We start from the raw sequence: 13,262 nt of genomic DNA on the forward strand, positions 1-13,262 counted from the left end.
GCTTCTAGGATTCTTCCAAGCTTTTCTCTAATGAAATTTATAGTCCTTGGTTTTAGTCTTATGTCCTTGATCCACTTTGAATTGGTTTTTGTGTAGGGAGTGACATGTGGTTCTTGCTTGAGTTTTCTGCAGATGGTTTTCCAATTTTGCCAATAACATTTGTTAAAAAGGCTGTTGTTTCCCTACTTAACTGATTTCATATCCTTGGAAAAAAATCAATTGACCATAGGTGGATGGGCTGATTTCCGGGTTCTCAATTCTATTCCACTGATCTATGTGTCTGTCATTGTACCAGTACCACGCTGTCTTGACCACTATGGCACAGCAGTAGGATTTGAAATCAGGGAGTGAGATGTTTCTTGCCTTGTTTCTTTGCTTATTCAGGGCCTCTTTCCATTCCAAATGAAATTGGAGATAGCTTTTTCCATCTTGTTGAAGAATGGAATCGGTATTTGTATTGGGATTGCACTGAATGTATAAATTGCCTTTGGTAGTATTGTCATTTTCACAATATTGGGTCTTCCTATCCATGAGCAAGGTCTATTCTTTCATTTCTCCAGGTCTCTTTTTGTTTCTTGTAATAATGTTTTGTAATTTTCTTTGAATAGATTCTTTGTGCTCCTGGTTAGATTTATTCCCAAGTACTTAATCTTGTGATTAGCTATTGTGAAGGGTATTGTTTTTCTTAGCTCCGGTTCTGTATTCTCATTGTCACTATAGAGATTTTTGTATGTTGATCTTGTATCCTGCCACTTTACTGACTTGGTCAACGACATATCCAGCTTTTTTTTCCCGAGTCTTTAGGGTTTTTTAAGTATACTATCATATCATCTGCATATAGAGATAATTTAACCTCTTTGTTGCCAATTTGGATACCTCTTATTTCCTTCTCTTGTCTTACTGCTATCGCTAAGACTTCCAATACAATACTGAATGAGGTGACAGTGGGCATCCTTGCCTAATTCCTGTTCTCAAAGGGAATGCCTTTACTCGCCAATGAGAACAATGTTGGCTCTTGGGTTTGCACATATATTTTTTACTATGTTGAAGAAATTCCCCTGTAGTTCTATTTTGTTGAGTGTTTTAATCAGGAAAGGGTGTTGGATTTTGTCAAAGGCCTTTTCTGCATCAATTGATAAGATCATGTGGTTCTTGTTATATGCTCTGTTAATGTGATGAATTACACTGATTGTTTTTCTTATGATGAACTGTCTTGGCATACCTGTTATGAATCCCACTTGGTCATGGTCAATTTTTTTTTTTTAATGTATTGTTGGATTCTATTGGCCAGGATTTTATTCAGGATTTTTGTATCTATGTTCACGAGAGATATTGGCCTACAGTTTTCTTTTTTGGTCGTGTCTTTATCTGGTTTTGGCATCAAGGATATGTTAGCTTCATAGAATGAGTTTGGGAGAATTCCATCTTTTGAAATAGTTTATGAGAATTGGGACAGTTCTTCTCTGAATGTTTGATAAAATTCACTTGTAAAACCATCTTGTCCAGGGCTTTTTCTGGCTGGAAGTTGTTTTATTACCTTTTCAATTTATTCTTTTGTAATAGGTCTGTTCAGGTGTTTTGGTTTGTGTCAATTTAGGTAGGTTGTGAAATCCCTAACTCTATTTTTTACTATGTCATCCTACAATCTATTCTCTACAAAATAGTTAGAATAATAACACTGTCTAAACTTATCCTGAGGGAGCTCTGGTGGACTTGTGGTAAAAAGCTGCACTACAATCCCAAAAGCATGTGGTTTCAATCCACCAGATAATCAGCAGGACAGATAATTCCATCCTCTCGTGCAATTTATTGCCTCTGCTGTTGGACAGGCAGTTATGGGTTGGTCCTGACTCAAAGGTAAACAACAACAACAAAATTATACTTGGTAAATTATACTTGGTCTGTGCTACTCCCTCTCAGCCCTGTCCCCAGTGCCCATTTGGCCTTTTGGATCTAGGAATGTGCCAAGCTTTCTCCTGTCCTCAAGACAGGATATTTCCTATGCCTAAAACTCTTTCTTTCTCTTTGCGTAACCAGCTTCTTGCCATTTAGATCTTAATTATGTCTTCAGAAAGGTCTTCTTACACTGCTGAGCATCTACTGTATCCCAATATTCCAATGTTTTGCATATGTCCTCTTTGGATATTTCTCTGTTGTTTTTTAACCTTTTTATTCTACTTCAATGAAGGTAAGCTCCAGGGGGGCTGGGACATGACCCTGGACTATCTTGGTAACTATTGCTTCCCCAGTGCCTTGAACAGTGTCAAGTGCTAAAATAAAATTTCTTAGAATGAATTTGTGACTATTCTTCTGGATCTCAATTAAATAATTAAAATCTGAATGTATCCACCAGATTTAAAAAAGATATATTGCTTTCTCAAGTTTAATGTACAAACATGATTTTTTAGAGTGCTGAAGAGCAATGATACTAGTCTAGCAACTAAAGTGTGCATGATCCAGGCTTTGGTTCTCACAATTACTTGCTATGCACTAGAGAGCTAGACAATAACTAAGGATGATAGAAGAAGGATCAATGCCTTTGGAGTTATGTGCTAGAGAAGAGTGGTGAACATACCTTGGACTGCCAGGAGAACAAATAGGTCTGTCCTGGAGAGGGTGAAACCAGTTTACTTCCTGGAGGCAAGGACTTTGAGGTTCTGTCTCACATACTTTGGGCACGTGGCCAGAAGCGACCAGTCCTTGGAGAGGGACATCATTCTTAAAAGGGTGGAGGGACAGCGCAGGAGAGGAAGATCCAGGATGAGATAGATTGACACAGTGACTGAAGCAATGAGATTAGGTTATAGGATAATGAGACTCAGGAGAGTGCAGGGTTTAGAGCTAATGTACATAGGGTTGTTATGGGTCACAGGCAACTCAATGGCACATAACAATAACAGGTCTTAAATAGGAAATAATAAAAAAAGTGCATCATATAATTAATAACTGAATTTCATCTTACTTACTTTGGAAGAAGTTTGTATTTCTGTAAGTCAATTTCAGGAAAAAATGTGTCACTTTCAAATTCCTGCATTATCCTTGTCACAAACAGTCTAAGATGGCCTGGTTGATTCATGGCTTCCTTTGAAATGAGAAAAAAAGGTATCAATTTCCTTATTTAATCAGTGTCAAAAAGACATAAGAACTCTATTTTTTGAAGTACATAATCAAGTTTGTATTAAAAGACACGCTATGTGACTTGTGACCTCTAAAACAGTCTATTTAAATCATCCTATTGTTTAGTTTAAGGTCCTGAAAAGTATGCCTTAGTTACGATGAGAATAGCACTAATTATTATGAATAGTTATGATAATCACTATGAATAGTTATGAGAGTGAATTTAAATATATTCTGGCCTCTGAGAATGAATTTAAATATATTCTGGCTTATAAGAACTCATTTTTAACTTAAGCATTAATTTTGTTTTTCCTCTTTTATTATTTTGAGAACCTTAAATTACCTAATTACTCTCCACAGACAAATCTGCATATAAATAAGATAGTTTCATGAAACCTATACCTATGGAAGCCCCATGGGGGTACTTAATATATTCACATAAAATTTAGTATTACTTCCATCTGTCAGGGAATAGTTACAATATTAGTGGCTAATTTATTTTGTCGCATGTCCTTAATTATTTTACTTGTCTTAAATTGTTAATGGCTGCCTAAGTACTGCTGATAGTTTCCAAGGAAAAAACTGCCTCGGGACTAGTATTTTAAAATCTAATAAAAAATCTTGAGTCCTAATCGTAGCTAAAAGAAAGCAGTAACTCTTGACCTTCAAATAGCTTAGAGGAAAAGAAAAGACTTCCAGGTGTTTGTTATTGATAAACCTCAAATTATAGAAAATAAGGCTACCTTTTGTTTTCAATACTAAAGCTTCTATTAAATAATTTCTTTTCTTGCCACATCAAGTAAATATTTTATTATTTCTTACAGTAACAAAAAAAATATCAAAACCAAATAGGACTAATCATGGCAGTCTTCCAAGTTTTATACCACAGTTCATAATATGAGACAGGGCCAAATGGTAAATATTTAAGTCTTTGGAGGCTATATAGTTTCTTGTCTTTGTAAGCAAAAGAAAACATTACCAAAAAAATATCACATCTATTGCCCTTGAATTCATTCGAATTCAAAGGAATCCTACGTGGCACAGCAGAACTTCTCCTCAGGACTTCTGGAATCCTTACAGAAGATGGCCACATCTTTCTCTCTCACAGTTGTTGGGAGGCTCGAAAAGCCAATCTTCCAGTTGGCAGCTAAGCCCTGACCACTGTGCTACGAGTTCTCCACAGCAGCTGTGTTGTTGCTAGCTGCCGTCAAGTCACTACAACTCACCCTGTGAACAACAGATCTGAACTCTGTCCTATCCTACACCTTCCTTATCATCCATTACACTTCACAGTCACTGACGAGATCAACCCGCCTCGCTGGAGGTCTTTCTCTCCTTCACTAAACCTCCACTCCATCTTTTCAAACACGATGTTCCTTTCTAGGGAGTAGCCTCTCCTAGCAACATGTACAGACTACGTGAGAAGAAGCTTTATAATCTTTGCCTCCAAAGAGCACTCTGGCTGCACTTTCTCCAAGACCTATCTGTTTGTTCTTTTGGCAGTCCATGGGATGGATATGTAGTAATCTTCTTCAACACCACTAAAAGCTATTGATTCTCGATCTGCCATCCTTATTCATTGTCCAGCTCTCAGATGCATACCGAGCGATCAGAACATGGCCTGAATCAGGTGCACCTCAGTCTTCAACGAATGTCAACACAAAATAATTGATTCTGGCTGTGTTTTAAGGAAACTTCACAAAAGCAGAGTTTGTTTTGGCCTGATAATGTCTGAATGATCTACAAGCTGTTATGGGAAGCTGTTGTAAAACTATCATCTTTCGATTTATTATTTATAGGCATACCAAAAAAACCAAACCAAACACACTGCCATTTAGTAGACTCCAGCTCATAGTGATTTTGTACTGCGTTTCTGTTGCTGGAAATCTTTACAGGAAGAGACTACTCATTTTTCTTCCATGGAGCAGCTGGTAGACTGGAACTGTTGACCTCAGCACAAGTAACACCTTATGCCACCAGAGCCCATTTATGTATGTTATTGCTGTTTTTAGGTGCCACTGAGTCTAAACCGGCTCATAGCAGACCCCATGGTAGGTTTCAAAGGCTTTAAATTGCAATGGAGGAGACTGCCTATCTTTCTCCTGCATTTGAACTGCATCCCTTTGGGTTGTCGGCGCAATTTGCTAGGACACCAGAGCAAGCCTTCTATGTATGTATACAGATACACAAATTATAGAAACACATTTAAGCACTTACATTGTATGTATTTTTAAGTGAGTATGATATTGAATAATTCATAAAGTGAAAAGTACTAAATAAATAACTTTTTTCTTAGGAACTCCTATTTGGATGAAAAGATTAAAGAAAAAGATTTCTCTCCATCTTAATGAAGATGATGAAAAGTAGGAAGTTAAAAGTGAGTTTTTATAATCCCATCTAGAGATATAGCATACCTTTCCCATCAACAACAATTTTAATGTGTATGTTATCACAGCCCCGCAAAGGATGCTGTTGTTGTTAAGTGCCGTTGAGTTGCGGCGACTCATAGCGACCCCATGAATGAAAGTCCTGGACACCTCTATAAACTTTCATCCTTTCTCCAGGTTCATAGGATTTCCAGAGGCAAGCTAATATGGAAGTGGATACCACTCCTGCTTCCAAGCTTGTATTAATCAGGAAGCTGCACCAAACACTGTGCACCATGGGTAACCATTCTCGCATCTGACTCATCAGTGTCACAGTGTTCGGCTTCATAGCAACCATGAGTACAGCAAGTGGACGTACCAGGGTTACACGACCTAGAAGAATGTTTCACCAAATACAATTAAAGGTAGGTCTGAAGGCCGTGGAGTAGAGTCACCCACCTTTGGCTTGGAAGCATGACTTTCTGTCTGCTAAGCCAACTGCTCTCTCTCTCTCTCTATGCTGTTGTTGTTGGTGGTGTTGTTAAGTGCCGTCAAGTTACAGGTGACTCATAGAGACCCTACGAACGAAAGTCCTGGACACCTGTATAACTTCCGTCCTTTCTCCAGGTTCATAGGGTTTCCAGAGGAAACCTTTTCTCAAAGTATAGAGGTTGATATTTTTACTCCCTGGAAATGTTAACTTTTCACTGGTGTTTTAAAAGAGACAAAGAATCTTGTTTATAATCCTCAAAAGTGTGTAAAGGTGGAAACCATCTGGGATAATAAAAAAAAATCTTTTCCCCTTCACATATCAGTGTCCCTTATATGCACTCCTGTGCCCTTCCCTTATGCCCTTACATGATACGAAACTAGATGGAGTATGTTGCCAGGAGAGGTTATTCCTTTGAGAGGAGCACCATGCTTGGAAAGGTAGACTGCAAACCAGGTGGACTGACACCGGGACGGCAGCAATGGGCTCGAGTGTGTCAGAGATTGTGAGGATGGCACAAGGACACAGTTCAGGTGTGTTGTTCATAGGGTCACTTTAAGTTGTACTCAACTTGACAGCACCTAACAACAACAATAACAGTAACAGATGGGGCAAAGTTGTCTGCCTTAATATGTTCAGATATAGCTGATCATTCTATTCTCTATTCAGTAAGAAGCACACTTTGGAATTACCTTAGTATATTCAGGGAGTTAAAAAATAGTCCAGTGAAAGTACTATTGTCAAAGAAGGATTGAGAACAACTACACACTGGAAATATCAGCTAATTTGAATGGAAAATGGGAAATTTATGGAAGGAGTCTTGGTAATGTAACCAAAAATCTAGCTGTTCATATCCACCTGGTACTCCAAGGGGGAAGAATGGGCAATTTCCTCCCACAAAGGTTTAGACCCTTGGAAGCCTGATGGAGGGTCACTGAGAGTTGAATTAACTCCCTGGCGGTGGGTTTGGTTTTAGGTTTTTAAGTTGGTTTTTTAAGTTTTAAAAAGCAGCTCTCCAGGACTTTTTTCTTCCCGACCCCTTGGTAAGGTCAAAATGCGAAGCTTTGATTATCAACCAAGTGCTAAACCACTGTGCCACTGAGGCTCCTTGAAAACACACTAGCAGGGACTAAAAAATTTACTTTCACACTATTATTTAGTCTGCATACAGTTAAACAACAAAGAACTCAAATTGATGATGTGTCTAACTGATAGTTGTGATAATGTGTTTTCTTGGCTCATGGCTGCATTTTAAGTTAAGGCTTACTTTACATTAGTAGCAGGGAAACTGAAAGACAGTTAAAAAAACCCCAAATCAACCCTGTATTTATAGATAATTTCACTTACCTGGTAAACTGAACTGCCTCCTACTATCCAAACCATGTCCACTTTATTTCTTAATTCTGGTTGCTCAATAAGTTTTAAGGCCTCATCCAGACTTTTAGCAAGAAAATGAGCTCCTTGTGGGGGTTCTCTAATGTGAAAAAACACAAACAACCCCCCCAGCTAATCAACATAATTCTTGTAAAATCCAATTACTTTAGTTACGTGATCAGATGAAGAAGCAGAGATTACAAAATTAAAATGACCATTTATAAGAGTCTTGACATAAAAAAAGGACAAAGACATTTAACATTAATAAAGGTAATAGTTCAACCCAAATTTAGTTATCTGTAATTTACAATAAATTAAAATTAAAAAAAATGCTATCTTGGGATAACTGTGGTGGAAAAATCAGGACTTTGGTTGTCTTTGGAAGAGGACAAAGTAAAGACTGACTAGAAAGGAGCCATATGGTGATGGTAATAGAAATATTCTCTAACTGAAATCCAGTTTGGGTTCTATAGGTAACTAACAGCAAGTATACGCTTAAGACTTGAGCGTTTCATTATATATAATATGGGTTTCATGTCTTTCAAAAATAGAAAACTCTAAAGAAATACTGAATTGTAGGTAAAGGATAAATAGATGGAAATAACCTGTATCTTCGTATCTTCAGCTTTCACTGAAGTATGTAAAAAGATCGATGTGGATATGTGATAAAGCAAGCATACTAAGATGTTAATGGTATCTAGGTGAGAACTCTGGTGGCCAAGTGGTAAGAAGCTGTGCTGCCAACCCAAAAGCAAACAGTTCGGATCCATCAGTTATACTATGGGAGAAAGAGGAAAAATCTCCTCGAGTTTGATTTACAGCATCTGAAAACACCCACTGGAGGGAAAAGTTCAGTTATGAGTAAAGTTATGAGACTAAAAGGCACATTAAAAACAACAAAGAGCAAGTGGTTATAGTTTCTACTACAAAATTCATCTGGGTGTTTGATACAATGCTAGAAAAAGAGCGGTATGCTTGAATGACTTTGAAATGATATTAAAGCTGTCACTATGTAATTACCCTCAGGGAATGCATAAAGAGCTTTTATATTTCAAACAATACAGAAATGGATCTGACGTTGAAAAATAAGCGTATTATTACTTATGTTATAAAAAATAAATTAGCAGTGATAAAATACTTCCTTAGCGATAAAAATGACACCAGAGATCACTTGATAGAATTTTGCAAGATTTATTCATTCCAACTATATAAACTGTGAGCTATACACATGGACATCTTCAGATAGAACACATGGAAAACAGTCAACTATATCTGTGAAAAGAGGTGGTGGAGAAGCTCAATGTCATCAGTAAGAATTAAGCCAGGGACTGGACCCACCATGGAATAGACCATTAATTCCTTAAATGCAAGTTCAAACTGAAGGGGGGAAAAAAAAATCAAAGCAAATATATAAGAATTGAAGTACAAGGGACCTCTGGTGGCCTAGTGGCAAGAAACTGTGCTGCAATCCTGAAGGCGCACAGTTCAGATCCACCAGATGCGGTACTGGATGGAGAAGGAGGGGCAATCTCCTCCTGTGCCAGTTGGATCTGACTCGATGGTACACAAGGAAAAAAAAAGAATTGAAGTACAACCCAACCATGAATATGCCCATTGCCTCTGAATCGATTCTAATGCAGAGAAAAAAACCTATCTGCTTTTCTGAAGCTCTAAATCTTTACATAAAACAATGATCCATCTCTCCTCTAGACAGCAGTTGGCCTGAATTTAGAGATAATCTCTGGAATAGATTCAGTACACTGTATGTTAATGAATAAAGATTACATGAATTATAGGACCGCATCAGAACATTGTATGTGAAGAAAGCAAAAGGTAGTTTAAAAAATAGGACAGAACAAAAAAGAACAAAATAGATTGGAGAATGGACTTTGAAACTTGTCCAAGAAATGTAGAGATGTGAAAGTGAATAGAAGAAATGATGAAGAAAGCTGAAAAAATGTCAGTGTGGCTTGAGAAGACAAAACATCATAATGGAATGTGCAAAGAGCTTCAGTTAGAAAACCAAAAGGGAATAACACGCTTGATATTCTTCAAGCTGAAAGAATTGAAGAAAAAAAAAAATTCATGTCAGAAGGATGCCCACTGTCACCACTTTCATTCTATATTGTATTGGAAGTGCTTGATAGAGCAATACAGTAAGAAAAGGAAATATAAGGCATCCCGATCAGCAAAGAGATGGTTAAACTGTCGTTATATGCAGATGATGTGATAGTGTACACAGAAAACCCCAAGGACTCAACAAAAAAAAACCTGTTAGATCAATATCCAAAAATCAGTGGGATTCCTCTACAGTAACAAAGAGAACTCAGAGAAAGAAACTAAGAAAGCAATATCATTTACAAGAGCAACCACAAACTGAGATACCTGGGAGTGAATCTAATTAGAGATACAAAAGACCTATGCAAATAAAACTACAGCACATTTTTGCAAGTCACAATAAAAGACGTAAATAAATGCCAAAATGTTCTCTGTTCATGGATAGGAAGACTGACTCAATATCGAGAAAATGGCAATCCTACTAAAACAATCTATGTTTCATTGTAATCCCAATCCAGATACCAAATTCCTTTTTCAAGGATATCAAAAGGGAAATTGCCAAGTTTATTTTGAGAGGAAAGAGACCCTGAATAATCAAAATATATCTAAAAAACAAAAATGAAGAGGGAGGCATAGCACTCCCTGACCTCAAAACCTGCTACATAGCAGTAGTAATCAAAACGGCATGGTAGTGGTACAGTGACAGGCATATGGTCCAATGGAACAGAATTGAGAACCCAGAGGTGGACCCATCTATCTATGGTCAACTGATATTCAGCAAGGAAATAAAATCTATCAAATGGGGAAATGATAACCTCTTCAACTAATGGTGCTGGCGAAACTGGACTGCTACCTGCAGAAAGCTGAAACAGGGTTCGCATCTCACACCATACATAATAATCAACTCAAGGTAAATAAGAGACCTGGAAATAAAGTCCAAACCCATAATGTTCATAAGAGACAAACTGGGCTTAAGCTTAGAAACCCTAGTCTACTGTACAAAGAGACTGCCAAATACAGTCAAATGCACAATCTGAAGAGGATAAAATTGATGTATGGGACCTTTTGAAGATTGAATCCCTATGTTCATCAAAATCATTTTCCAATAGGGTGAAAGAAAACATACTGACTAGGAAAAAACATTTGACAATACTATCTCAGACAAGGTTCTTATAACAAAAGTTTACAAATACTCTGGGGCCTCTAGAAGAAAAAGACTGATAATCCAATTACAAATGGGCAAAAGACAGGGAAAGACTTTTCACAGAGGAAAATATTCAGACAGTCAACAGACACATGAAAAAATGCTCAAAATCACTGGCAATAAGAGAATGCAAATCAAAACCACAATGAGATATCATCTTACCCCAGTAGCAGTGGCAAAGTTTATCAGGGCAACAAGTAATAAATGTCGGAGGGGATGTGGCAAAATAGGAGCTCTTGTACATGGGTGGTGGGATTGTAAAATGGTACCACCACTCTGGAAGGCAGTTTGGGGTTTCCTCAAAAAGCTGAACATGGAAATTCCATATGACTCAGTTATTCCACTGCTTGGAATAGACCCTGAGAAAATGAGGCACCAACAGAGACTTGGTCATAGCAAGCAGCATTATTATATTGCAAGAACATGGAAACAGGCCAGATGTTCAACCACAATCGAACGGATTGAGAAAATATGGTACATTCATAAGATCGAATACTGTGCAGCATGCAGAAGCAATGATTTTGTAAATTACTACTTGGGAGGGACTAAAGAGCATTATGCTAAGTGAATGAACTCAGTCCCATAAGGACAAATAATGTATGAGACCATTATTGTAGAGGAAGGCGGGGAGGGAGCAGCAGATGGGTGAGGAGGGGTGTGTAGGAGGTTGGGCTTAAACACAGGGTTGCACAATTTGATGGGTGGACAGAGGAGGGGATAAAGGAAAGGGTAAAGATCAGTGCAAAAAACAATGTATATGAATTTTGTAAGTAAACCAGTATAAAATAAAAATTTTATAAAAATAAAAATTCATGTCAGTTGTCATAAGGCAGGATTCTATGAGTGACACAGAAGCATTAAAAGAGAGAAGGAATACACTGATAGACCGTAACAAAAATAATTGGTTAATATTCAATGATTTCAGGACTTAACATATACTCAAGAACTGATAATACTGAAACTTCAAGTTCCAGATGCACTCAAAGTACTGGCAAAAGACGAGGTTCCAAAGGGTGATGAAATATCAACTGAAATGTTTCAACAAATGGATGCTGGAAGTGCTTGCTCATCTATGCGAAGAAATGTGGAAGGCAGTTGTCTGGCCAACTGACTGAAAGAGATCAACTTCTCTGCCCATTCTAAAGAAACATGATCCAAAAGAAAGCAGAAATTACTGAACTAATTTTTGCTGAAAAGAATTAGAAAATGGTTGCAGCAGTGCACCTGGACTTTAAGAAGAAAGACCAGCAACATGTTCACCTGTTTATTGCCTATGCAAAGGTATCTGAAAAAAAAGGCACACTGGTGTGCGTCACAACAAATTATGGTTAACATTATAAAGACCCTTAACAAGATGAATTATCACAGTGACTACAGCAATGGGCTCAAGTATGTCAGAAATGGTGAAGATGGCACAGGCTAGGACAGTAGTCCAATCTGTTAATAGTTGTATAACTAGGAAAATGTTCTAAGTTGTATTCAATTCAGTGGCACCGAACAACAGCATAACAACAACATTGTAAAGATTGGGAATTCTAGAACACGTAGGTATTGTGCATGTAGAAAGTATACATAGACCAAGAAGCAATTGTCTGAATAGAACAAACTGCCATGCCACGGTTTAAAATCAAGCTCCATTTCACATACTTTGGGCACATGGAGAGAAAGGACCCATCCTTGGAGAAGGACACCATGCTTAGAAGGGTGGAGGGACAATGCAGGAAAGAAGAACTTGGATGAGATGGACTGACATGGTATCTGGGGTAAAAAGGAAAGGTGCGTCGGAATCAGTGAGACTGGCTCAGAATAGGGTTAGGCTTCAGAGCTGTTGTACATAGGGTTGCTAAGTCACAGGTGATTCAACAAAACATAACAACAACGGGGGGGAAATCCAAGATTCCGGACTATATGAAGAATGCTGCATCAGGCTCACTGACAATCTGTGGTAGACAGATGATACAACCTTACTTGTTGAAAGTAAAAAGGATTTGAAGCACTTATTAATGAAGATCAAAGATTATACCCTTCAGTAAGGATTACGCCTTAATATAAAGAAACAAAAATCTTTACAACTGGACCAGTAAAAAATACTATGATAAACTGAAAAGATCAAAACTGTCAAGGATTTAATTTTGCTTGGATCCATATGATTGTCAATGGTAGTTATAATCAAGAACTCAAAGGACAAATTGCATTGGACAAATCTGCACAAGACCTCTTTAATTTTGTGTGTGTGTGTGTATGATCAAACTGGATCTGACTGGTACAGGAGGAGATTGTCCCTCCTTCTCCAGGAGAGCATCTGGTGGATTCGAATCACACATCTCTGGGACTGCAGTGCAGCTTCTTGCCAGTAGGCCATCAAAGTTCCCTAGGTTATGGTCTTTTCAACCAACTCATAAGCATGAGGAAGCTGGACAATGAATAAGGAAGATGGAAGAATTACTAATGTCTTTGAGTTATAGTGTTTAATACTGAATGAACTAATCCAGAGGCTGGTGAAAAATACTGAATATATCACGGGCTTCCACAAGAAATGAACAAAAATGAATATATCTGTCTTGGGTGAAGTATAGGAAGAATGGTACAAATAGCCAGTGGATTGGAGTTAGAAGACAGAAAAAAAATTTTATATATATATGTGGAAACAACA

The 13,262-nt window shown here is 37.7% G+C and overlaps 1 protein-coding gene across 1 annotated transcript in view; it reads right to left on the bottom strand.

Annotated features, from left to right (window-relative positions):
* The window catches only part of DHFR (dihydrofolate reductase), a 29,037-nt gene that overhangs the window by 5,006 nt on the left and 10,769 nt on the right, over positions 1-13,262 (bottom strand). The window contains exons 4-5 of the mRNA XM_006889856.1: positions 7,321-7,447; positions 2,967-3,082 (exon numbers count right to left, since the gene is read on the bottom strand). Of these exons, the coding sequence (XP_006889918.1) occupies positions 2,967-3,082; positions 7,321-7,447 (243 nt within the window). The remainder of the gene's footprint in view (positions 1-2,966; positions 3,083-7,320; positions 7,448-13,262) is intronic.

Source organism: Elephantulus edwardii, unplaced genomic scaffold (assembly GCF_000299155.1).
Source record: "Elephantulus edwardii isolate Elephantulus edwardi_28Jun2011 unplaced genomic scaffold, EleEdw1.0 scaffold00082, whole genome shotgun sequence".
Taxonomy (NCBI): domain Eukaryota; kingdom Metazoa; phylum Chordata; class Mammalia; order Macroscelidea; family Macroscelididae; genus Elephantulus; species Elephantulus edwardii.